The 23,454-nt window shown below is 36.7% G+C and overlaps 1 protein-coding gene across 3 annotated transcripts; it reads left to right on the top strand.

Moving 5' to 3' along the window:
- Positions 1-3,283: 3,283 nt before the first annotated feature.
- Positions 3,284-22,794, top strand: LOC306882231 (poly(A) polymerase gamma-like; the record flags this gene model as incomplete). Of its 3 annotated transcripts, XM_079436731.1 has the most annotated exons (23): positions 3,284-3,436; positions 4,079-4,249; positions 9,798-9,864; positions 9,948-10,029; positions 10,172-10,281; positions 10,705-10,758; positions 10,840-10,951; positions 11,348-11,437; positions 11,597-11,735; positions 11,887-11,959; positions 12,038-12,158; positions 12,231-12,315; positions 12,402-12,455; positions 18,707-18,826; positions 19,427-19,536; positions 19,641-19,762; positions 19,866-20,029; positions 20,476-20,585; positions 20,736-20,938; positions 21,072-21,152; positions 21,324-21,383; positions 21,459-21,574; positions 21,662-22,793. In XM_079436731.1, exons 1-22 carry the CDS (start codon positions 3,420-3,422, stop codon positions 21,555-21,557), a joined length of 2,244 nt encoding a protein of 747 aa, XP_079292857.1. In that variant the 5' UTR covers positions 3,284-3,419. The 3 variants fall into 3 exon arrangements, with proteins under 3 accessions (XP_079292857.1, XP_079292856.1, XP_079292858.1); XM_079436730.1 differs by having other exon boundaries at positions 21,459-22,794; XM_079436732.1 differs by lacking the exons at positions 11,887-11,959; positions 12,038-12,158; positions 12,231-12,315; ... (9 more) ...; positions 21,459-21,574; positions 21,662-22,793 and having other exon boundaries at positions 11,597-11,739.
- Positions 22,795-23,454: the final 660 nt, after the last annotated feature.

The following is a 23,454-nucleotide window of genomic DNA, read 5'->3' as shown; positions in this document are numbered from 1 at the left end:
GATTCTGATTACTAAATGCTTTCCTGCAGACTCTGTTACACCAGTTGTGCCTTAGTTAAAGGGATAATTAACCTAAAATAAACATTCAATCATCATTTTCTCACCCTCGTGTTTTTCCAAACCTTTTTTTTTTCTGTGAAACATGTTAAAAGACATTTTCTGTGTTGGTTTTTGTTCATACAATGCAAGTCAATGGGTACCGAAATGGTTTGGTTGCAGCATTAAAGACGATGATTCCATATCATATTGTATTCTAGCTTGTTTATCTCTGTCTTAATTATATTCATTATACTTTACAAAGTGTTTTTTGTTCATGTGTAATTTATTTAGTAGGCTATCATTGTTCATACGGACCTTTCACTTTCTGCTTCGAACATTTGCTTTGTAAATGCTGTTCCGCTCATCTAAAATAAAATGGACGTGTACTACTGAAATGTTCTTGAAAATGAAGATATGTGAAATTTGAAAATGGTGTAAAAAATATTAAAGACATAATTAAATAAAATGTCGTTGTCCGGGTCGTTTCTTGGTCTTAAATTGGTGAAGGTATCCAATAAAATACATATTTAAATAAATAAAACGCCTTAAAGTAAGAATCTACACAATCAACTGCACTCACTGGCAGCATTGGAGGAGAAAATTATAAGAATGTTAAAAAGTTGTCCAAATGTCTTTTTGACAGAATATCACATAACATTTGAGAATGTAAATGTGAGCACAGGCAGCAGAAATCTTGATTAACGATGTGAAGCTGAGCGTCTTTTCTACACGTGTAGGCTAATACAAGATCCAGCAGTAGAAACATATCATTTGGAGTTGATGTTTATCATAAGTGCGGTCACTGAACCCACAAGCAGTTTTTAACGCAACATCTCACAAGTCGCCTTGAAGATTCAGTGTAGATTTTTTTATTGGAACACAACAATTGTGAATTTGTGATATCATCCTGTATAAAGCTTTGTAATATTTACAAATATATTATATTATTATTTAATGAAATTATCCATTGAAGATTTTGGGGTTTTGTTCAAAAATGGGTTATTATAGGCCTACGAATACGAATGCACAGTATGTCGTAGACCGATATATTACAGTGCCAACGCTACAAATCATAATAATTATAACAGTAATGTCAACTAAACATAATTGGGCATACTAAAATAACTCTTACGCAACATTTCCTGTTCTTTTGCATGCGCTGTTCATTGGCGAGCTGCTGGGCGTCATCACGCTACACGACTGGCATGGAGCCACTAGATGGTGCTGTGGATAAGCAATTACGCGCGGCACACTCATTCTTTGGAACGATCTTGCCAAAGCCTGGTTTGTGTCTAATCGATTCAATCACAACATATGCCAAAGCTTTTATCTAACTAGAACTATTACGCTTCATCAAATAGAACAGCTACAGCCTATAACCCTTAATGAATAGCCAAATTGTTTATAAGTAAATGTATTTCCCCATACCAGAGGTTTTCAAACTGGGGGTCGAGGTGGCCAGTGTAAAAGTAAAAATTAAATTAAATTAAAAAGATAGATAGATAGATAGATAGATAGATAGATAGATAGATAGATAGATAGATAGATAGATGGATGGATGGATGGATGGATGGATGGATGGATGGATGGATGGATGGATGGATGGATGGATGGATGGATGGATGGATGACAGACAGACAGACAGACAGACAGACAGACAGACAGACAGACAGACAGACAGACAGACAGACAGACAGATAGATAGATAGATAGATAGATAGATAGATAGATAGATAGATAGATAGATAGATAGATAGATAGAAAAAATAAAAGATAATATGTCGCTTTGGATAAAAGCATCTACTAAATAACTAAATGTAAATGTAAATGCAATAAATAAACAATATAAATAAGGTTACAAAACAAATAAATAAATTGCATTAATAGAAATAAAAGATAACATTATATAATATAGTATACATATAAAAAAATTAAATTTACTTATTTTAATTTTAATTATTATATATATATATGTATATATATATATAGTATACATATAAAAAATTCAATTAAAATAAGTAAATTAAATAAAAAAACAAATAAATTAATAATACATATAACAATACAGTGCTGTAATGAGTAGGAAAAAATATGTAATTCATGTAAAAAAAACATAAAAACAAAATATTTTCCACATATTTACAATATTAAGCTGTCTTTCAAGAGTTTGGAAAATTTGAGGGGTCCCTCACACAAGCATGATTCTATTTGGGGTCTGTGGCAAGATTGAAAAGCCCTGCCCTATACCATTTATATAGCTAGTTGTCATTCTGGACAATTGCCATTATATCTTTAAGTCAGATATCCAATTACACAAATGTGTGTTTTTTGTTTGTTTGTTTGTTTGTTTTTTTATCTAGGCCTTTTTTTCTTTTCTTTTTATATTCCTATGGCTTGTGACTAAAATTTTAATAAAGTGCACATTAGTAGAACAAAGAAGAAGGCTGCACCTTATATAGACCTCAATAATCTGGTCTGGTTTGGCCATTCAAATTGAAGGAACTGGAACCGTGATATCAAGACTAAAACTTGATGCCTGAGCCCCACAGAAGGAAGATGGTTGAGGCTTATGAGTCTGAAGGAGGATTTAAAGTAATTTCCAAACTACTTAAAATCTATCAGTCCACTGTCAACAACAAATCAAGCAGCCATACATTGAAGAAACTCCACAGATGTGACACAGACAAGTATCCTGTTCAGTGTAAGAAATAGAAGCATTTCTGCTAAAGGCAGCAATACCAGCTACTAAATGCTGATTTATAAGCCCTTTTCCCCAAACAGAATGCAATTTATGTTACGTTTGTTGAATAAAATATTTCAACAACAAATGTCCATTGTTATGTGATAAATTATACCACTCCTTCCACCCATCAATAGTGTTTTGGTCACGTGATCCGCTAGTCACAGCTTCTAACATCTAGTAGGGGGTATGTTGGCACAAATTATCTTTGTGACAGATAAATGTTTTGTCCAGGCCAGTATTATTATTATTATTATTTTTGGTAAACAAAACTTTAAAATACGTGCCCATACAATATGTGATTTCCAAATATAAACCTACTCCGAAAAACATCCACACGAATAAACAACTCCCTATCTCCTCTGGATTCTTACTTTTTAACAGAGAGTGCAGATGTTCTTGGGCAATATTTAGAAAATGACCTTGTCTGATAGATCGCAAGCTCCTCTGCTCGCCATGATTGATATTTGAAAACATTCGTCAGATGATGGCGCAGAGCATGTCGGGAGATGTCTGTACGGCGGGCGCCATATTGGAGCAACAACTATTGTTATAAATTGAGACGGGGCTGCTGCTGGCTGAGTTTACATGTTTTCTGCGTTTTTGTTCTGAAAATATTTGGATATTTCTACGCAAGGTCATGAAAGAGATGTCAACGTAAGTGTTCCGTGTTTCACAAGGATATTAGTAGGTTAAACGAGTTAGTTGTTGAGAAAAATGCAGTGCTAGGCTAGTTTAGCCAATTTGTTGAGATAACGGTTAGAGAATGCAGGCTGCAGCGGATAAGCGGCCTCAATGTGTGTTTTTTATTAGAAAAACACTCACATACATTGGAGTAGTTAAATACACATGTGTTGTAGTCAACTGCATTTAACGCAAGTATTTTGATGGTGTTGGCCATGTAATATCGTCTTTGTTTACACAAAAGTTGGGCAATGCTGGAGGATGTAGACGCGACAAACCACATTTGAATATAGGAGTACTATGTGCTCTGACATTGTTTATGTTGAGTTATGTGTGTGTGTATATATATATATATATATATATATATAATTTTATTATTATTTCTTTTGTGTGTGTCCATCATACTTGCACTTTTCATTTACCTTGCATATATTTAGTACTATCATAAGTTATTAGAGAATGTTTTAAAAGCAAAGTGTTCATATGTTTTTGTTTTTATTGTAGTGTTGAACTCAGTACTATTTGAATTTCTTGTTTAAGTTTAGTATGCTGCAGTGATGCATTAGCCTATTATTATTATTATTATTATTGTCATCATCGTGTCTTCATTTGCAGGACTGGTAACAACAGTACGCTTGGCGGGCAGCAGCCTCGGCAACATTATGGCATCACGTCTTCAATCAGCCTGGCCTTTCCCAGAGAGATAGACCATATCTACACTCAGAAGCTTACTGAGGCTATGAAACCATTTGGAGTGTTTGAGGGTGAAGATGAACTCAATCACAGGTGAGGGCTTACATTTGTGTGATTTAGTCACTGCTTTCCAGTGGTTAGAGATGGTGGTTTGTGCAGACTGCCAAATAGTTGTTGCTGTTCGTTGCTAACTGTGTAGTATCTTTGGTTAATGTTCTAACATGAACCTTTGAAGTAACTTTACAGTCAACATATCTGGAGTGATCTGTACAGTTAGGTTCATATATATTTGGACATTGACATAATCTTCATAATTTCAGCTCTGTATACCACCAGAGCAGAATTAAAAATAAAACCAGGGTGTCCGCGGGTCCTTAAAGTCTTTAAATGGCTTAATGTTTTCCTAATAAAAGGCCTTAAAAAGTCTTAATTTCTTAAATTCAGATTTGATTGGTCTTAAATATTTTTGGTCACATTACTGCTAAAAATATCTTCAGTCTGACGGACCTAATGACTGTTTACAATCATGGGACAGGCCAAAGATTTTATAATTCCCCCCACCCCGCAGAGTAGTACGCATAAGACAGAATCGCAGTAGTAGAATACAGGTCGAACTAGCCTACCATTTTCTGTAAATAATGTTCTCAATAATAATAATAATAAATATAGGTCAAGCTACAGGTATCTGACCACCAAGCTAGTTTAAAATGTTTTAGATTTGTTTTTTTTTACTTGCCCGACCGGACAAATAGCCTGATTAAAACTTAAGTGACACAAAATAACCAGCGAAGCATCAAAACGCAAGAAGACTCTTCTGATTTTATTACATTCAACGTAAACAGTGATTGGTAATGGATAGTGTATTTCTGGTATCAAGGTCGCGCTGCCTGTCTCTGTGTGAGAGACTTCAAAACAAATGAGCGTAACGGCATACATAAAGAAACTTGGAAGAAACACACTGAGGTAAAAATTCAAAATGTGTCGTTTATTTATTACATGATATAGTTAAGTAACATACCAAGGGTGCTTTTTTGCTGAATATTCTCACGATTGCAAATGTTACATTGATTTTAGTTCAATAAACAGTTCAAGTAGTTAAGTTAATTAGACACAATGTTTACTGTTTTGTTCTGTTCCACCAATGGAAACGGTTCCAAACAAGGATCACAGCAGAAGTATAGCACATTCTCGGCCTCAGCCTCACACTCGGCCGTGTTTTATTACTGAATGATTCAGCGTTTTGAATGAATGACTCATTGATTCACTCATTTTCAAGTGACTTACCGCCACCACTTGGTAGTTTAGTGTTTAAAAGTATGCATCTTCCCCCCAACATTTCTTATTTGTATATTCGTAAATGTATTTAAAACATTAATCTCACTATTTAATGCAGTTGTAGTTTTTGCAGTGTAAGTTTATTTAATATGACTGTTAACAGTCCATAGAATTTATTGATAAATTGGAATAATGACATGAAAGGTGATGCATACATTTAAAAAGTTTTTTTTTTAAGGCCTTTATAAAGGGAAATAAAAAAAGCTTTAAGTAGGCTATGTAAAAGCTGATAGAACACTGATGAAAATATTGCTTCAGAATAAATTTACACAACCAAAAATCTCGGTGAAGCATTACTTTTGTGGGGATGTTTTGTTTGTTTTAAACACCAGTAACCCAGTGCGACTGGAACAATGCATGCTCATGCCGTCACACTGCTCCACCAGATGATGTTGTGTGCATTGGTTCATGAGCTGTTCCAAGCCTTCTCCATACTTTTATCTTCCCGTCATTCTGGTTTATCTTCATTTCAGCTGTCCAAAGAATGCTTTTCCAGAGGTGGTCTGGCTTTTTTGTAGATGTTTATTGGTCTAATCTGGCTTTGTTTGCACCTTGTGGTGAACCCTCTGTATTTGTTCTCGTGAAGTCTTCTCTTGATTGTAGACTTTGACAGTGAATCACCTACCTCTTGGAGAGTTCTTGGCTTCATGTTGTGAAAGGGTTTTTCTTTACCATGGAGAGGATCCTGCAATCATCCACCACTGTTGACCTCCGTGGCTGTTTGTTTTGTTTTTTTCATCAGAAGGTACCAAACTATTGATTTGGCCACTCCTAATGTTCCTGCTATCTCTCCGATGGATTTGTTTTGTTTTTGAAGCCTAACAATTGTCTGTTTCACCTGTATAGAGAGCTCCTTGGACCGCATGATGTGGGTTCAGAGCAACAGCTTCCAAATGCAAGTGGCACACTTAGAATGAACTCCAGACCTTTTACTTAATTGATGTGGAAATATGGTCCATGAAACAGCTTTTGAGTCTATTGTACATTTACTTATGGTACCTTGAAAAAGGGAGAGGTACATATTAAAGAGCTGTAATTCCTTAAAGGGTTAGTTCCCCCTTTTTCAAGGTACCATAAGTTTACGGTTTACTTTCATTTTAGACATAACCAGCTGAGTCTATGTAAACTTTGTGTGTTTTGACCGTATTAGCGCAAAAAGTTTACAGACTCAGTTGGTCATGTCTAAAATGAAAGTAAACCGTTGAAAGAAAAATGGATACGTGCATGTATATTAGATGCGTGCAGATCTTAAAGGGACAGAACTAAACATGGTGTCAACTGTCATTAAAGGGATAGTTCGCCCTAAAATGTAATTTGTTATTTGTTAATTTATTTACTCACTCACATGTTGCCCCAAACCTTTGTTAATTTCTTTCTTGTGCTGAACACAGAAGAAGCAAACAGTTGCTGGTCAACATTGAATTTGATGGTAGGAAAAAAATCACATGGAAGTCACTAAGGATCAGCAACTGTTTGGTATTCCACATTCTTCAAAATAGCATTTATGTTCAGCAGAAGAAAGAAACTCTCTCCGGTTTAAAGGGGTCATCGGATGCTCATTTTACACAAGTTGATATGATTCTTTATGGTCTTCATGAAAAGTCTATAACATACATTGGTTAATTTCTCAATGGTAGAGTAAAATGGCTTGCGTCTCGCGGCCCATAGAAACAGTGTCTCTCTGTGTCCCATCCTCTGTGTCTTCATCGGCTCAGATATCGGGAGTAAATGATGACTGCTATATTCATTACTACATCCAACAGCTAAACACTTCAATCACTTAATCTTAGACATCTTGTCTTCCCCTGCACCGGAACTGACACAATGTTGGACAGCTCTCACCTCACTCAGGGTGGGTCTAAGGTAAGACGGCTTATCAATCAACTGTCATGGGAGCGGTACAGAACTACGTCATTCTGACAGGAACCTCAGAACAGCCTTATTTGAGAGAGGATTTTGAAATCGGGATTTAAAAAAAAAAAAAAAAACACTGGGTGTATTTTTATCATTATAGGATGGACTTCCAACACACATTTGTTCAAACAACTTGAGAAAAAATTTTTTTGCATCCGCTGACCCCTCTAATACAACCTTTGAATAAATGGTATAAAAAGAAAACACTATAACAGATTTGACAGACAGATGACAGAATTTTTATTTTTGGGTGAACTATTCCTTTAACGTTAATAAAACAACAAAACGCAAAGAGAAAAATCACTCACTACTCTTGACTTAAAAACATTAATACAGTTGCTTTAGGAATCAGTCTATATAGTTTTTTAGTTTTATATTTGTTCATTCAATTTCTTGAATGCTCCTGCTAAATATGCCTATTGTACCTGAAAATAAAGCACTGTTTGTTTTATTTGTGTATTTGTAAGGTGTATATTTGTTCTTATTTTTTAATCTTAATTTATCTTTGCTCACTTTGGCCTAAATATGCCATTTCTTTTCCTTTTTTTGTTATCTTGAAAGGCTTTGTCTTTATAATAGGGAAATTAGTTTGGCTGTAATGCTCAGACAACTTGCAAAATTGTAAAACCAACATGACAAAGAATCGTGATAAAATCGTTATATTTCTAAAAAAAAAAATTTTTTTTTCCATACCGCCCACCCCTACCCCCTTCTTTCAGACAAATCCAATCGGGAATTATATTAAAAATTATTGTCCTATGTCATCTGCCCAGAACGGCTTGCACATGACAGATAGCGAAGGTGAGAGAAAAGTGTTTCTACTGGAGGCCTTTATTAATGCCCCGGAGCCATGTGAGGCCCGTTTCATTATGGATTGCTGCGCTTTATTTGACTACTTTTGGACTGTTGAAAAAAAACACCCGCCTACTGCCATTCTAAAGCTTGGAAGAGCAAGGATAATATTTAATTTAACTCTGATTTGGATTTGTCTGAAAGAATTTATATACTAGGATGCTTTGAGGGCGTGTAAAACCTGGGCTAATTTTCATTTTTGGGTGAACTATCCCTTTAACCTTTCCTCCAATTTTGATGAGAATACCCTCAAATTAAAGCTCAGAGTGTGCACTTTAAGCCCATATTCATGATATAACTGTAACTTGAATATGATTTGGTCAGCAGCTAAAATAATAAATTGTGCCTGTGTCCAAATATATATGGACCTAACTGTATATCCTTACTGGATACTGTCTTTCGTGTGTGTTTATTTTTATTTTTTTCCTTTTGTGGACATTGACTGTATGGTTTTTTTTGGACAAAGAGCAACAATCAACCCTATCTAATCCTGCTCATCCTTCCCAAATATGAAGGGATATAAAGCAAAGTACACACTGCAAGGATCAAATGACAAGTTTAAAGATTTTCAGCAGCTTTGTATTGCTACATGTCAGTAGTATGTGTAAAAGAAATGTGTACTCGTACTTCCGTGTTTTTGAATCCCTGCCCATGGGCAGTCAGATTGACAAAGACCTTGGATGGCAACGATCCTGGTGCGTTATGGGTGTTGAAGTTTCCCTACCCTTTTCTGGAAAGTGAACACCACAGCCCGTTTTCTGTTTTCTCAAGTCATGCAGCACCTGTTTAAAAAATATACTGCATAAACAGCCTATTAAAACTCCTTGTCAGTGGTGAATTAGCCAATTTTTCATGTTTTACTGTACAACATTTAGTCACTCTTCTGTGTGTGAACTTGTGAGGCATGCTACCACAGTTTTAAAATACAGATTTGTTTGATGTCTGGCTGACAAATCTTCAAGTGTTGTAAAACTGATGCACTAGTGTGTGCAAGATGTCTTGTAGCGTGCACTTGGCAAGGTGACATTAATACAAGTCATTATACCATAGTTCAAACAACAGATCATCATAACATGATTTAATAGGAATTTTCTTTAGGTGCTAAAGTGAGTAACCCGATAATCATTAGCTCCAGTGGGATTGCTTTTGGTCCTAACAGAGACCCGATTTCAAGGGAAGACCTGATTTCTCACAGCAGTGGCATTCTATCTTACATAAAAGTACAGATCTATGTAAAATGCATATGTCTGAAGTGCATTTTGTTTTGCAGGCAGTAAAACACTGAGACAATTAAGAAATTGTGTAAAACAATCATGTTGCAGCTTTTTGAAAGCACTTTTTTGCGTTTTCCTAATATTTAACTAAATTATACAAAGATTAACTTCTGATGTTTTTTACACAGTTTGATTTGTTGCTGGTTTAAACTAAATATAATTTGACTTCTACTACAGTATTGAGTGTATAATTTGTCTCCTGCAAACCATTGTTTACACCGCGTCATGTTTGTAGGCACTAAAAGGGATGTTTGTGTCTTTTATAGACTTGCTGTTCTTGGAAAGCTGAATTCATTTGTGAAGGAGTGGATTGCAGAAATCAGTGAATCAAAGGTAAATAATACTGCAGTTCTCTTAACTTGATCACCAAGTTACATGATGAGATGCTTTTCTGAATTGTCCCTTTTCCCTCACAGAATCTTCCACTGTCAGCAGTAGTGAATGTTGGTGGCAAAATCTTTACTTTTGGGTCATATAGGTTGGGAGTGCACACGAAAGGTACATTTAATGAGCTTGATTGTAGAGTAGCAGAATGATCTTTAAAGATCTGCAATCATAAATTAAGAAAGTCTTTACAATTATAAAGGGGTAATATGTACTGCATTGTGCATATCAAATTGTTGTTGTTTTTTTTCTTTAGGTGCTGATATAGATGCTTTGTGTGTTGCCCCACGTCACGTCGAAAGAACTGACTTTTTTTCATCTTTCTTTGAAAAACTAAAACTGCATGATGAGATTAAGGATCTACGAGTGGGTACTTTTTCTGTTCCTTATTTATTAGTGTTGTCAAAAGTACAGAAATTTTAAAAACATCCTTTTCCCACTAACATTTTAGCCCTGTTGAGCAGATTCCTAAACGGCGCTGATTGGTCATTGTGTCCATGCGCTCTACAGATATGACTGTGATTGGCTACAATCTGCTGATAGATGCGGCTTTCAAACGCTCCCATGTGCTTCTGTGTGAGTGGTGATCATTGTAGACAATCATAGACATATCTGTTGAGCACGTGAACACAATGACCAATCAGCACTGTTTAAGAATCTGCTCGACAATGGACGTTTTAAAAATTTCAGTACTGGATGGTTTCACAGTCGGTCCTTTTGACAACACTTTATACCTCTGCCACTGCTTTGTTTAAAGAGTAACTTATCCTGTGTATAATTCCTTTTCAGGCTGTGGAAGATGCATTTGTACCAGTCATCAAATTCAAGTTTGATGGAATTGAGGTAAGACACTTGAAGTGTTTGATATGTAGTCTAGTGGATATTTTGTTTTAAGCTAGTTGTTGTTTTTTTTGCTCCACCCAGATCGATCTACTGTTTGCCAGGCTCGCTTTACAGTCAATTCCTGATAACCTGGACCTGAGAGGAGACTCTCTCCTCAGAAACTTGGACATCAGATGCATTCGCAGTCTAAACGGTAATACCCTCTAAGACTTTATTTAAATGTTACATATCAGTCTAATTTGAAAGTGAAGTGACATACGGCCAAGTATGGTGACCCATACTCGGAATTCGTGCTCTGCATTTAACCCATCCAACGTGCACACACACACACCATGAACACACACCCGGAGCAGTGGGCAGCCATTTATGCTGCAGCGCCGGGGAGCAGTTGGGGGTTCAGTGACTTGCTCAAGGGCACCTCAGTCGTGGTATTGAGGGTGGAGAGAGCGCTGTACATTCACTCCCCCCACCTACAATCCCTGCCGGCCCGAGACTCGAACCCGCAACCTTTGGATTACGAGTCCGACTCTCTAACCATTAGGCCATTTGTAGATTCTTGCATAAATGTACTTATTATTTTGTTTTGCAGGTTGCCGTGTTACAGATGAGATCCTATATTTGGTGCCTAATAAAGAGAACTTCAGATTAACATTGAGAGCGATTAAACTGTGGGCCAAACGTAAGTCTGATTCAAAACTTGCCTTCAGACACTTTTTGTCTGGTTTGAAATCAAGACTTCTGATGTCTTTTGTTCTGAATCTTGGCTTGACATGCTAAAAGCAAGTCAATACTGCAATTCAATGATATGTCATGTTTGTTTGTTTGTTTGTTTTTTAAGGACGTGGAATCTATTCCAACATGCTAGGCTTTCTTGGTGGAGTTTCCTGGGCTATGCTCGTGGCCAGAACGTGTCAGCTGTATCCAAATGCTGTTGCCGCCACACTTGTGCACAAGTTCTTTCTGGTCTTCTCTAAATGGTGAGGTCATATCGCATTCTGTTCATATGGTGGAACTGAAACTTTATGTATTGTTTTGCTGATAATGTCTAGTTGCTTTCCTGCAGCTATGGAATGTCCATTGCTGTTTCCCCCTCTTAACTGCATTTCCGGTCTAATTTTACTTGATCAGGGAATGGCCAAATCCTGTGCTTTTAAAACAGCCTGAAGACAGCAATTTAAATCTGCCAGTATGGGATCCACGGGTTGGTATTCTTATACTCCTTGTAGTGAAATACAGTTTTCTGGACTATTTGCTATACAGTTTGTCATTTTATTTATAGGTGAATCCATCAGACAGGTATCATCTGATGCCAATCATCACTCCTGCATATCCACAACAGAACTCTACCTACAACGTGTCCACTTCCACACGCACCATCATGAGTGAAGAGTTCAAGAATGGTGTGTAATAGATTCTCTAATTTGCCATTTCTCTTGACCATTTGCTAATTTTTCCAAATTTTCTATTTTAAGGTCTCACTGTTACAGATGAAATTCTTCAGGGTAAAGCCGATTGGTCCAAGTTGTTTGAACCTCCTAACTTTTTCCAGAAGTACAAGTAAGTGGATATCCACAGTATTGTATAAAAGATCAATTCCAGTAAAGACTTGATTTTTTTTATTTATTTTTCTTTGGTTGTTGCAGGCATTACATTGTCCTCACTGCTAGTGCATCCACTGAGGAAAACCATCTGGAGTGGTAAGAGCTCAAAACTGTGTGTGTGTGTGCAAAAATTTTGTAATTTGACGTATTACAGGGCTCCAGTGCGAGTAAATTTTGTTAGCAGTCGCACTGGCGCGACCACAGCATTGTTCAACTCGCGTTGCCATTTCTGTTGCATATGAGAAACATCACTCGCATCACTACTCGTTTGAACTGCGCAGCGCGGACTGTTTATCAGCATGGAACAAACAAACTTATCTGAGCAGAACAGCTTTACTCGCGAACCAAAGTTGATTTTCGCGACACTGACTATGTTTACATGGACAACAATACTCCGATTTTAATACGATTAAGACAATACTCCTATTAAGAGTCTACCATGTAAACAGAGATTTTTGATTACCTTAATCCAGCTAAAGTCATAATCGAAGTAAACGCAAATCAAATGAAGACATGTGGAGTATTCCTATTTTAGTCGCATTATTGAAGTGCAGTACAGACATGTACACACCTTAATCAAACTATTGTAAACTTGAGTAGGACTTTTCGCCGCATTTTGCGACAGGATACACACATGGCAGTGGTCAACCGTTTGACGGCAAGTAAAAGAGCTTCAACACCACCGTCGTCTGTATGCACGTACAAATAATTAACTGCAATTGAAGCTTTCATAAAATTTTTAATGAAACGCCCAAAACATTAATCGATCTATGTACTATAACTTGTCAAAAGGGAACATGAAACTATTATTATAAAAGCAACTCATGTAAACGCCTTAATCATAATATTGTCTTATTCAGAATAAGGTAAATAATTTGATTACTGATGTCCATGTAAACGTAGTCACTGTTACTGCACAGATGCAACAGTGGCTACGTTTACATGCAACCAAATAATCTGTTTGCAATCGGACTGAAAAGGCTTCATGTAAACACCTTAATCGATCCGATTGAAAACTGAAACTGAAAGGACTGCACATGTGCAATGACGCAGAAATAGTGTAATGATGTGACGCGCGGAACGAACGGTTCATCCTTTTGAATAAAGTGTTGTATAAATGCGTGTCCTGTCATTTATAAAACTCTTCTTTCACTCGGCAACTGTGAAGGGGAGCAGGACAATCTCCCACCAGTCCTTGTTTTGGATTCTCAGCCACAGGCAACTTGTTTTAGGTGCGGAGAGGGGCATTTTTACTGCGTGATAAATATGAGCATCACGGCACAGCGGTTTATATGTATATATATATATCCAAAAATGGAAAATATTAATTCTGCTGTTAAAAAAAAAATAAAGAAACCGTGTAGGAGAGTGGTTATGTGCAAACACTGAGAAACTCTATTTGTGCAGTGTGCGCATGTCAACAAAAATCAATTCCGGATTGAAGCCTGTGACATATAAACGCACACATCAACCCAATCACTTTATTCAACGTTCATGTAAACACTACATTCAGATTCATCAAACGGAATGAATTCAGTCCGATTGAACCAAAAATTCTGCATGTAAACGTAGCCAGTGCTGCAAGATCCAGTGAGAAGCTTTTGAATTTGCCGCACAATGAATAAGGCTGCTGCGAGATGTAGTGAGAATCATTCAAATTCTGCACAGAAATCTGATATAAACAGATCAAACGGCGTTGATGTAGAAAACCAGAAACAGCAACGTTAACTGTAATCATGGCGTTGTGGCAGAAATAGTCGAATGTTATAACATTATTAATTTTAGGGTTTGTACAACCTTTTGAGAGAGAAATTCAAGCAATTTTCAATTACTTTCAAGCGTTTCACACAGCTGTTTACAGCACTTTAAAGCTCCAAAATGATCCAATTTGAATATTATTTTTAATGGGATGACCAATATACTGTGGTGAACAAACACTTATGTAAAATTAAAAAATGCATCAAATCACCATTATAACCTGTACATAGCAGCAGACAAGCACTTATTGGCTTATTAGTCATTCATAAATTTTCCTTTATATTTTGAAATTATAAAAGATCAAATCTTCAAGAAATCAGATCTAGTCAGTTTTGCTCTTTTTTTTTTTTGTGTGTGTGAAAAGTAAGAAAAGTCACAAAGTGCTTTTGAAAAACTTTTGTTCAATTTACAACTAAATCAAACATAATCACTGAAGTTGTTGGTCCGTTCCATATAAGACTATAGAAGAATTATGGTACATTTAATAAGAGTACAATATATACCTTTTCTACATAAAAATTAGATTTTGTGCATGTTACTGTTGTTAATAAAATACATTTTGTAAGCTTCCCAACTCTTGCTTTGTGCTTTACTGTCAAATGTAAACAAGAAATGAACATGCAATATTATTAGTAACTGCACTTATTAATGCAAAACAATAGTAATTTTATTTATATATCTATATACAGTGCCCTCCAAAACTATTGGAACAGTAAGGCCAATTCCTTTATTTTTGCTGTAGACTATAAACATTTGGGTTTGACATCAAAAGATGAATATGAGATGAGAGACTTTTGTTTGAACCCACCCATTTTTCATGTTACCAAAAGTATTGGAACATGTGACTGACAGGTGTGTTTTGTTGCCCTGGTGTGTCCTATTAATTGATTATTCCAACAATAAATGGCACTGAATGTCTGCGCTTAGTTTCAGATCCGTGCAGACTGCATTTATAGTTAGACGTGTAACCAACATGAAAACCAGAGAGGTGTCTATGGGTGAAAAACAAGCAATTGTGAAGCTGAGAGAAGATGAAAAATCAATCAAACCATTGCACAAACACTGGCAATAGCAAGTACAACCATTTGGAATCTCCTGAGGAAGAAAGAAACCACTGGTGTACTAAGTAACCCCTCAAACGGGTAGATCAAAGAAAACATCTGCAGTTGATGACAGAAGCATTGTGACAGCTGTAAAGAAAGTGACATCAGCAACAACCTCCAGAGGGCATGAGTGAAGGTATCACAATCTACTGTTCGTAGAAGACTTCATGGACAAAAGTACAGAGGCTACACCAGAAGATGCAAACCACTCATTAGCAAGAAAAATAGGAGACGAGCCTCAAATTCTGGAACAAGGTTTTATGGACTGATTTTATGGACCAAAGTGATGGAAAGGCTAAAGTTTGGAGAAAGAAAGGATCTGCTCATGATCCCAAACACACAAGCTCATCTGAAACACAGTGTACACAGGTGTACATTATAGTACATATTACACAAGTAATGTAATGAGTTGGGCTTTCATCGCTTCTTCTGGGACAGGCTCATTAATCTTCATTAATGATGTAACACATGATGGCAGCAGCAAAATGAACTCAGAAGTCTACAGAAATATTTTGTCTGACAATTTGCAACAAAGGAGTTCATCAGGGGCAAGACGTGGAAGGTTTTAGACCGGCCAAGTCAATCTCCACACTTAAACCCTGTAGAGTATGCATTTTATCTGCTAAAGAAGAGAATGAAGGGAGTAACCCCCCGAAACTGAAAGAGGCTGCGGTGAAAGCTTGGAAAAGCATCACAAAAGAAGAATGCAAAACTTTGGTGATGTCAATGGGTCACAGGCTTGATGCAGTTATTGAAAGCAAAGGATTTGCAACTAAATATGAAGTCTTTTTCACTTTAATCGATGTTAATTCTATCTGCTCCAATACTTTTGGTATCATGAAAAATGGGTGGGTTCAAACAAAAGGTGTGTATCAGATCCAGATGAAAATACCTGTAAATAAAAGCTGAAATGTTAATCTCTCATCTCGTATTCATCTTTTGATGTCAAACCCAAATGTTTTCAGTCTACAGCAAAAAAAAAAAAGCAATTGGCCTTACTGTTCCAATACTTTTGGAGGGCACTGTATATATATATGTGTGTGTATACTGTATGTGTGAATATCCCTCTGAAATTAAAAGAATACTGCACATTGTAATTTCTATGAGTTAAGTCTATTTATTATCAAAACATTTGTCAGTAATGCTGTTAAAATGGGGAAAATGTGAATGATTGCATTGCAGGCTGATTTAAGGTGTGCCCCAAAGTTTTCGGCTTGTGCTCCTAAACATTTTCACTCAGGGGCTACAGTGCTCCTAGGAAAAATAGTTAGGCTGGAGCCCTGTATTACTAGTAATGATATTTATGTCAGAGACTTGAGATAGGCCTGCTCATACAATTAAATGGGTTTGTACTAAAATTTTATTTTCCTCTACTTAAAGGGCATAATGACAGTAATAATCATAGAAAGGTCTACTCTCAAATTATCAATATGGGTTTACCGAACAAATTGTTGCTCTTTAAATTTAATGAATTTGTTTTTAATAATCATTTCCTCAGGCTAAAAATCTACTTCAGTTAATGCTGTAAACTATATTGAGTCCCATTACTTGCACATTATTTTAATATTAAAATAGCAATTGAATTTATTAGTTTGGGCTATTTAATTCTTTATATAATAATCAACACTCAAATGTAAAAAAAAAATTGTATGAAAACATGTCAATTGTACATGGCAGTTTTTATATTTAATTTATAAATCTAATTATAAAATTAATTAATTGATGGAATATAATTTACACAGTGGCTGTCAATTTTTCATGACCGGTTTATTTAAACTTACAGTAAATAATTAAGATGTAACTAACAGATAAAATGACTAATGAATATATCAGCTAATATTTGGAGAAATGCTGTTTTTCCTGCGGTAAATGTAGTGTGACCTTTTTGTTTCTTACAAGCTATTGAATTGACGTCTTTCTGTGGTTGATTGAGCTGATTTGAGTAATTACATGACACGAGATGTCCGTGCAGCAGTCATGCCACATCAAAGAGCGTCAAAATGGCATTCATTGTTTGTATTTCCTGAAAAAACTATAATTGCCGGAATTTGAGACCGTTTCTTGTCAAGGAAGTTTCAAATTAGATTCCGCACATGCAGTGGTTAAAACAACACTGTATTTGTTCTGTACACATGCATAGTGAAAGTTTTCGTATATGTGTACCATTTCAAGTCAAGTTGAGCTTTATTGTCATTCCGCTACATGTGGGGACAAAGTGGAACGAAACGTCGTGCCTCGCAGGACCATGGTGCTACATAAATACAGACGTACTACAATGAGGGGAAAAAAACACTAAACCTATACACAACTAACCAATTTAACTCATTTAGGGCTGTCATAATATTATATTTTTAACACTGCGGTTATTGTGGCCAAAAGAACTCACGATATCGATATATCGCGATATCTATAGAAACCTTAGGGAATCAGCCAAATTAATTTTTCATTTTAGTTTTTCTTTTAACCCAATGAACATAAGGATACTGATAAACACGGCACATGCATTTTCACTTCTTCAGGTCACAGCTTTCTCTGTCTTTGAAGCTCTCTAATGAAATAACGAGAGAAAATACTGTCAATTTCAACAGTATGATGAATAAATATTAACATCAAAACTGATACTTTAACCTGTTAACTTGTGTCCCTGTTTTTAATCTCTTTAACCTATAGTTGTGCCAATGAAGTCATGTAGTTAACGTGCTTCTAATTCACACGTTTTAATGTGCGCCTAGAACGACCGCAGGTGAGGCATTAAGTGCATGGCACTGCAACCAACTTTACATTTTACTGAGTTTGTGGTCGCTCAGTTTTTCTGGATCAGTTTTAATCGTGTAATAGATTTGAACAAAGAAATCAATTGCTAATCTGCTACGCAAAGGCAGTATTGGCCATGGCTTGATTGCAAATACAAATATTAGATGAGTAAAGAAAACGCGGTACTTATTCAAAGAATCACCATTTTATTTAAATATATGAACACAGGAAACCACTGTTAACAGGTTAATGTAACATTTCCCATTCCATGACTAGTAAAATAATGACAACTTACTGTCTGGATAATACTGAATATGGTTCTTCTCGGAGTAGTGCGGCTGTGCGCTTTGTCGTCGTCTTGTTTGACAGGTGTCAGCGTTTAAGGCGCAATACCACCAGGGAGGTCCACCACGTACTGGCGCTGGAGTAGGCTATTTGCTTGTCTCGTTATCATAAGTGTCCTGCTCACTTTAAATATCATGGTTATCGCCAATATCGCCATGATATATCGCCACACCCTAAATTAATACGATGTCGATATTTTATGATTTGAATATCACGGATATCGCGACACCCCTAGTTCCATTACACCCCTAATATTCAACAGTTTGCAAATTCACTATCTATACTCTCTGTATATCAGTTTAAATCAGTTCTCTGATTTAAAAAAAAAATTGGGTTCTGGGAATGGAATCACAATCTTCATATAATGATGTTCTTTGGCCTCAACAGGATTGGACTGGTAGAATCAAAGATAAGAGTGCTGGTTGGAAATTTGGAGCGCAATGAATACATCACCCTTGCTCATGTCAACCCACAGTCTTTTCCCGGGTCAAAAGAGAATCACAATGAGTAAGTAACAAATGGGTTGGTGGCAAGAGCAAATGTTTTATCTATCTAAAGTTTATATGTTAGTTTATCTAAAGTAAGTTTATATGACCGTAATGGCTTGCCATGAGATAGTGTTTGTTTCATTTATTAATGGCAAAAGAAATAGATACGATTTACACTATTTTATCATATGATGTGCCTCTGGTACAATGCCAAATCTTTTTCATCGTAAGAAAATTCTGTAAATAATGCAAAGCAGTCTTGCATAGATTTATAACTGTCATGCTCAGTATTGCGAAATCTCTACCAGCTGACACATTTCTACTGTGTTCTGGATTTCTGCTATAACAAATGAGGCTAATGTTTTTTTGGTCTAAAATTTTGGTTTTAGAAGTATGCTCAGGGTTTCAGCTTCCGCTTCTTTAAATTACCTTTAATCAACATTTTTATAATACCAATGTTTATTTTGGGGCCATGGAACAGTACAACAGTGAACAAGTGCTCGGCCAGTGTGAGTTTTCCAACAGCAGGCGCTGATATCAAATGGCCAGTATATACAGACCGCTCAACTGACCTTTAGAACTTGCAAATTTATAACAGGTTTTTATGCTTTTTCCACAGAAATGAATTTGTTTCCATGTGGTTCATTGGAATCAGCTTCAAAAAACTGGACAACTCTGACTGTGTGAATATTGACTTGACCTACGACATCCAGTCCTTCACAGATACTGGTAAGCTTCTCAGCCTCTGTTGTTTTCCTCCATGTTCATGTCTTGCGATTGTAGTTGTCAGAACTTGGGGTCTTTTAATGTCTAATAGCTGTGTTTCATTGTAGTTTATAGGCAGGCCAGCAATATCAACATGCTAAAGGATGGCATGACTATTGAGGCCACACATGTGAAGAAAAAACAGTTGCATCATTACCTGCCTCCTGAACTTGTGCAGAGGAAGAAGAAGGTTAAAAAAAAAAAGTCTCATAGTGTTTATAGTAAAAATCAATACTCTTAGTCTGTAAAGAAGCTAAACTATATCGTAACTATACTATCTCTCTTTTGGGCAGAGTTTGGGAGATATAAACCGGAGCTCAAATGGTGGGGGGTCAAAGCGCTGCTCTCTGGATGGCAGTCAGCTGGACAGCTCCAGGGACACAGACATCGGCACTCCATTCAGCTCTCCTACATCAGTCAGCAATCCATGCCAGCCAGCCTCCACACCTGAAGATAGGTAGTGTCACTGATCAGGATAAAATATTTGTGATTTAGCTAGTTCAGACCAAATGATTCTAAGGGATTTCTGAAAGATCACGAGATTTTAAGCTCCCTGACTCCTACCTCTCCAAGATACTGAAATGCCATTTTCAGTTTATGGTATAACTGTTGACTGCCAGAAAGCTTTTAGAAGGCATAGGGGTTGGAACCAAAAACAAGACTTGGATATTACTGTACACTTGCTTCAGTGCGGAAACATTATAAATGTCACAAACTGCATGAAGAGTGTCATGGTTTTTTGTGGTTAAGCTAATTTTATGGCCTCATTCTCATACTCAAGAAAAGTTTAAATAGGAGTTAGCTGTAATGTCAAAATGCTGTTACATAAAATTACTTACAATTACTTAAATGTCTTAATTTGTTTCTGTGTTAACGTTCTTTTTTCTTTCTTTTTTTCAATAGTATCAGCCCGCCCAAGCATCCAGTCCTTGTATTCATGGACAGCCCACCAGCTTCAGAAGTTTCTCCTCCAAAACTAGAACAGGGAATGTCCATTCCAGTCATCGGATCTAGTAAGTGCCTTCATATCTGCTGTTATGGACTTGTTCCTGTTTTTCTATTGGGGAAACGCTTTTTGTTTCTTCTTTTGATTTTTAGGGGAGGGAATCAGAATTAATCTGCATTCATTCTGATTCCACTCATCTAATACTTTGTTTTTTCAGAGCCCATCGCCACTCCAGTTGCCAAACCCCCAGCACCTTCCACTGGCAACACCATTCCTACAGTGGTGGGCCGCAGTGTGATACCCCGCATTACCTCTTCCTCCCCTAGCCTGACTGAACTGCCCAACAGTGTCAATGGAGCACCAAAGAGACCTCACTCCCCATCTCTGGAAGATCCACCTAAGAGGCACAAGGATACAGAGGTGCTAAGCTGTTGTAAAATACACAGGCCAAGAAATTCATTACAATTGATCAACCTTTCTGTAGATAACTGATATAATCTAGTCTAAAAACTTCAAGCATGCCTTAATATGTGAATTAATTATTTTGCTTCAGGTGTTTTCTGATGACTCTGCGTTTAAAGAGCCGTACCCTCCAAATAGTAATGGCTTGGACGGTGAAGAGGGGCCAACAGTGGTGAGTTTTGTTTTTGTTTTGTTTTTTCTCATGTTTATTGCAATACTCTCAGGTGTTGACCACAACTGGCTCATTTCACTAAAACTGAAACTGTTTTCTTATATCAACACAAGACCTCACGTAATGTTTTTGCAAAAACATTTTTTGGGGGTTTTCTTTTTTTTGACACAGGAGGGCCTTTCAGCAACCAAACCTATGCCAATACCAACAATTGATACATCAAGATCACAGGTAATTGACATGTAGTAATCATCATAATTTGAAGTCCATATTGAAATTATTTTTGATGGTCTCTTGTATTTTCAGAGGCTACCCAGTAAAGAGCTTCCAGATGCATCTTCCCCAATTCCCACAAGCAACCTCCGTGTGATTAAAAATTCAATCAGGCTCACTCTTAACCGATAACAATGAGCTATCTACAGGTAACATGAATTGTTACTGTTGCTGCCACTCTTTGATTTGCCCTTTTAATCTGTTTTTCCCCTCTTCTTGAACATCTGTCTGCACAGGTTGTCCCTTAAAGAGTGGAACTACACTTGTGTAACAGCAGTGCTGCTTTTAAACTGCTACTGATATTTGGCTGGTCTTCCTGCTTGTTACAGAGTTAGTGTAAAGTATTGATTCCCCCCACCCCCGAGTTTTTTTTTATGCCTTACTGTGTCAGAATGCTTGCTTAAAAATCAGTTTGAGCTTTTGAAACAAATTGTACAGTAGATTGTAGTTTCTATATAACTTTAAAAATCATTGTTAGTCTTTCTATGCCACCTTAATGTAGTTTTTATTAATCAAAAAAATTTGAAAAAAAAATTGTCCTGTTTGTCACTGTAAATGAGATTCTTCATTGTTTGTCCGAAGGTTTTCCTTGCAGTCTTTTTGTATTCGCTGTATCGGTTCTGGTTCAGTTTCTGGGAGGACCTTTTGTGTGGGGTGCGTATATAATGTGTGTGTGTGTGTGTGTGTGTGTGTGTGTAGATGGACCAGCATTAGTAACTAAAAACCACGACTCCATTACCTATCACAGTAAACACTGCTGCCACTCCATAGTTTTGTCAACCGCTCGGAACAAAAGAACAGTATTAGATCTGAGTTTCTGATTTGTTGGGCCAACATTTAAAGGCAGGTTTGGTTTTACAAAGAGTTTGTGATCATTTGAGTCAGTGTTGGTTTCTGCGTGTGCATGTGCATGATTGTATTTCCCTGCGTCTAGGGCATCACCCCTGCGCCTCCCATGGAGGTCTGGATGGCAGTGTCTCCTGAACTTAAATAACAGAGACTAAATGAGATTTCTGCCCTCTTTCCATGATTTTCCTTTTTTTTTCTCCATCTTTCCGCAAGCTACTGTCCTACCCTGTTGGGATGTACAGAGAACATAAACTTACTATTAATTTTGGGGTTTCTTAACATTTTATTTATTTGTACCGTTATAATGTTTTATATCGCAGGTATTGCAGTTGAACGACTTATTCTTCTAGACATTCATTTTGTCACTCAGTTTGAATCTTCCTTACCTTACCTTTAGGACAATTTAAAAAAAAAATGCTTATTCTTTTTGTAGGGCAAAAAGTTGTATTTGAAAGGGTATTTTTGTATGTAATGTAAACTGCCTTCTTTACATTAAGAACATAAAATTCACAAAACCCCAAAGCGGCTCCTGTGATTTGTCTTATTTTTGTGTTTTGTTTTAACGGTTATCTTTGCATTACAACGAGTAGAAAAACGGCTCCTTCATATACCTGTTTTTTATCTAGTGTAGGCTATCAGATGGTAAGTGCCATTGTTTACGATGACGTTACCTGCTATGGGCGATCCCGGTGACGTACTGAGGTTGTAAACACGTCGCGTTAACCACGGTCTTCATGTAGGAGCCTATTGGTACATTATTTTAAGTCAGAACGTAATTTCTCTCTAAAAAATGTTTTTGGCTCACTGTTGTTGGATATAAACTTCCTTGTTTGTGGGAGATTCCCACTGCGTATACAGGGGATTACCCTAACATGAGTTTAACAGCGGCGTGAACTTCAGTAAATAGCCTACAAGCGGCGTCCATTTTAAAAAAATAAATAATTTGAACAACTTGTCATTAAGTCTTAATGCCCACTGTTAAGCCAAACCGTTTCAGAACGAGTTTATGTACTTTTTTCTTTCAAATGTTAATCCTTGGTTCTTAAAGGAATAAGTTTACCACACAATGTCATTTTCTTATCCTAACTCTGTTTTATAGGTTACTTTCTAACGTGCACCCACAAAAAGAGATGTTAGGCAGAATGTGAGAGGCTGACAGCGGTCACCTTTCAATATCGCT

This window comes from Barbus barbus, assembly GCF_936440315.1.
Source record: "Barbus barbus genome assembly, chromosome: 16".
NCBI lineage: Eukaryota > Metazoa > Chordata > Actinopteri > Cypriniformes > Cyprinidae > Barbus > Barbus barbus.
Note: the sequence above shows the minus strand (reverse complement) of the source record. Positions and strands in the feature narration are given on the sequence as shown.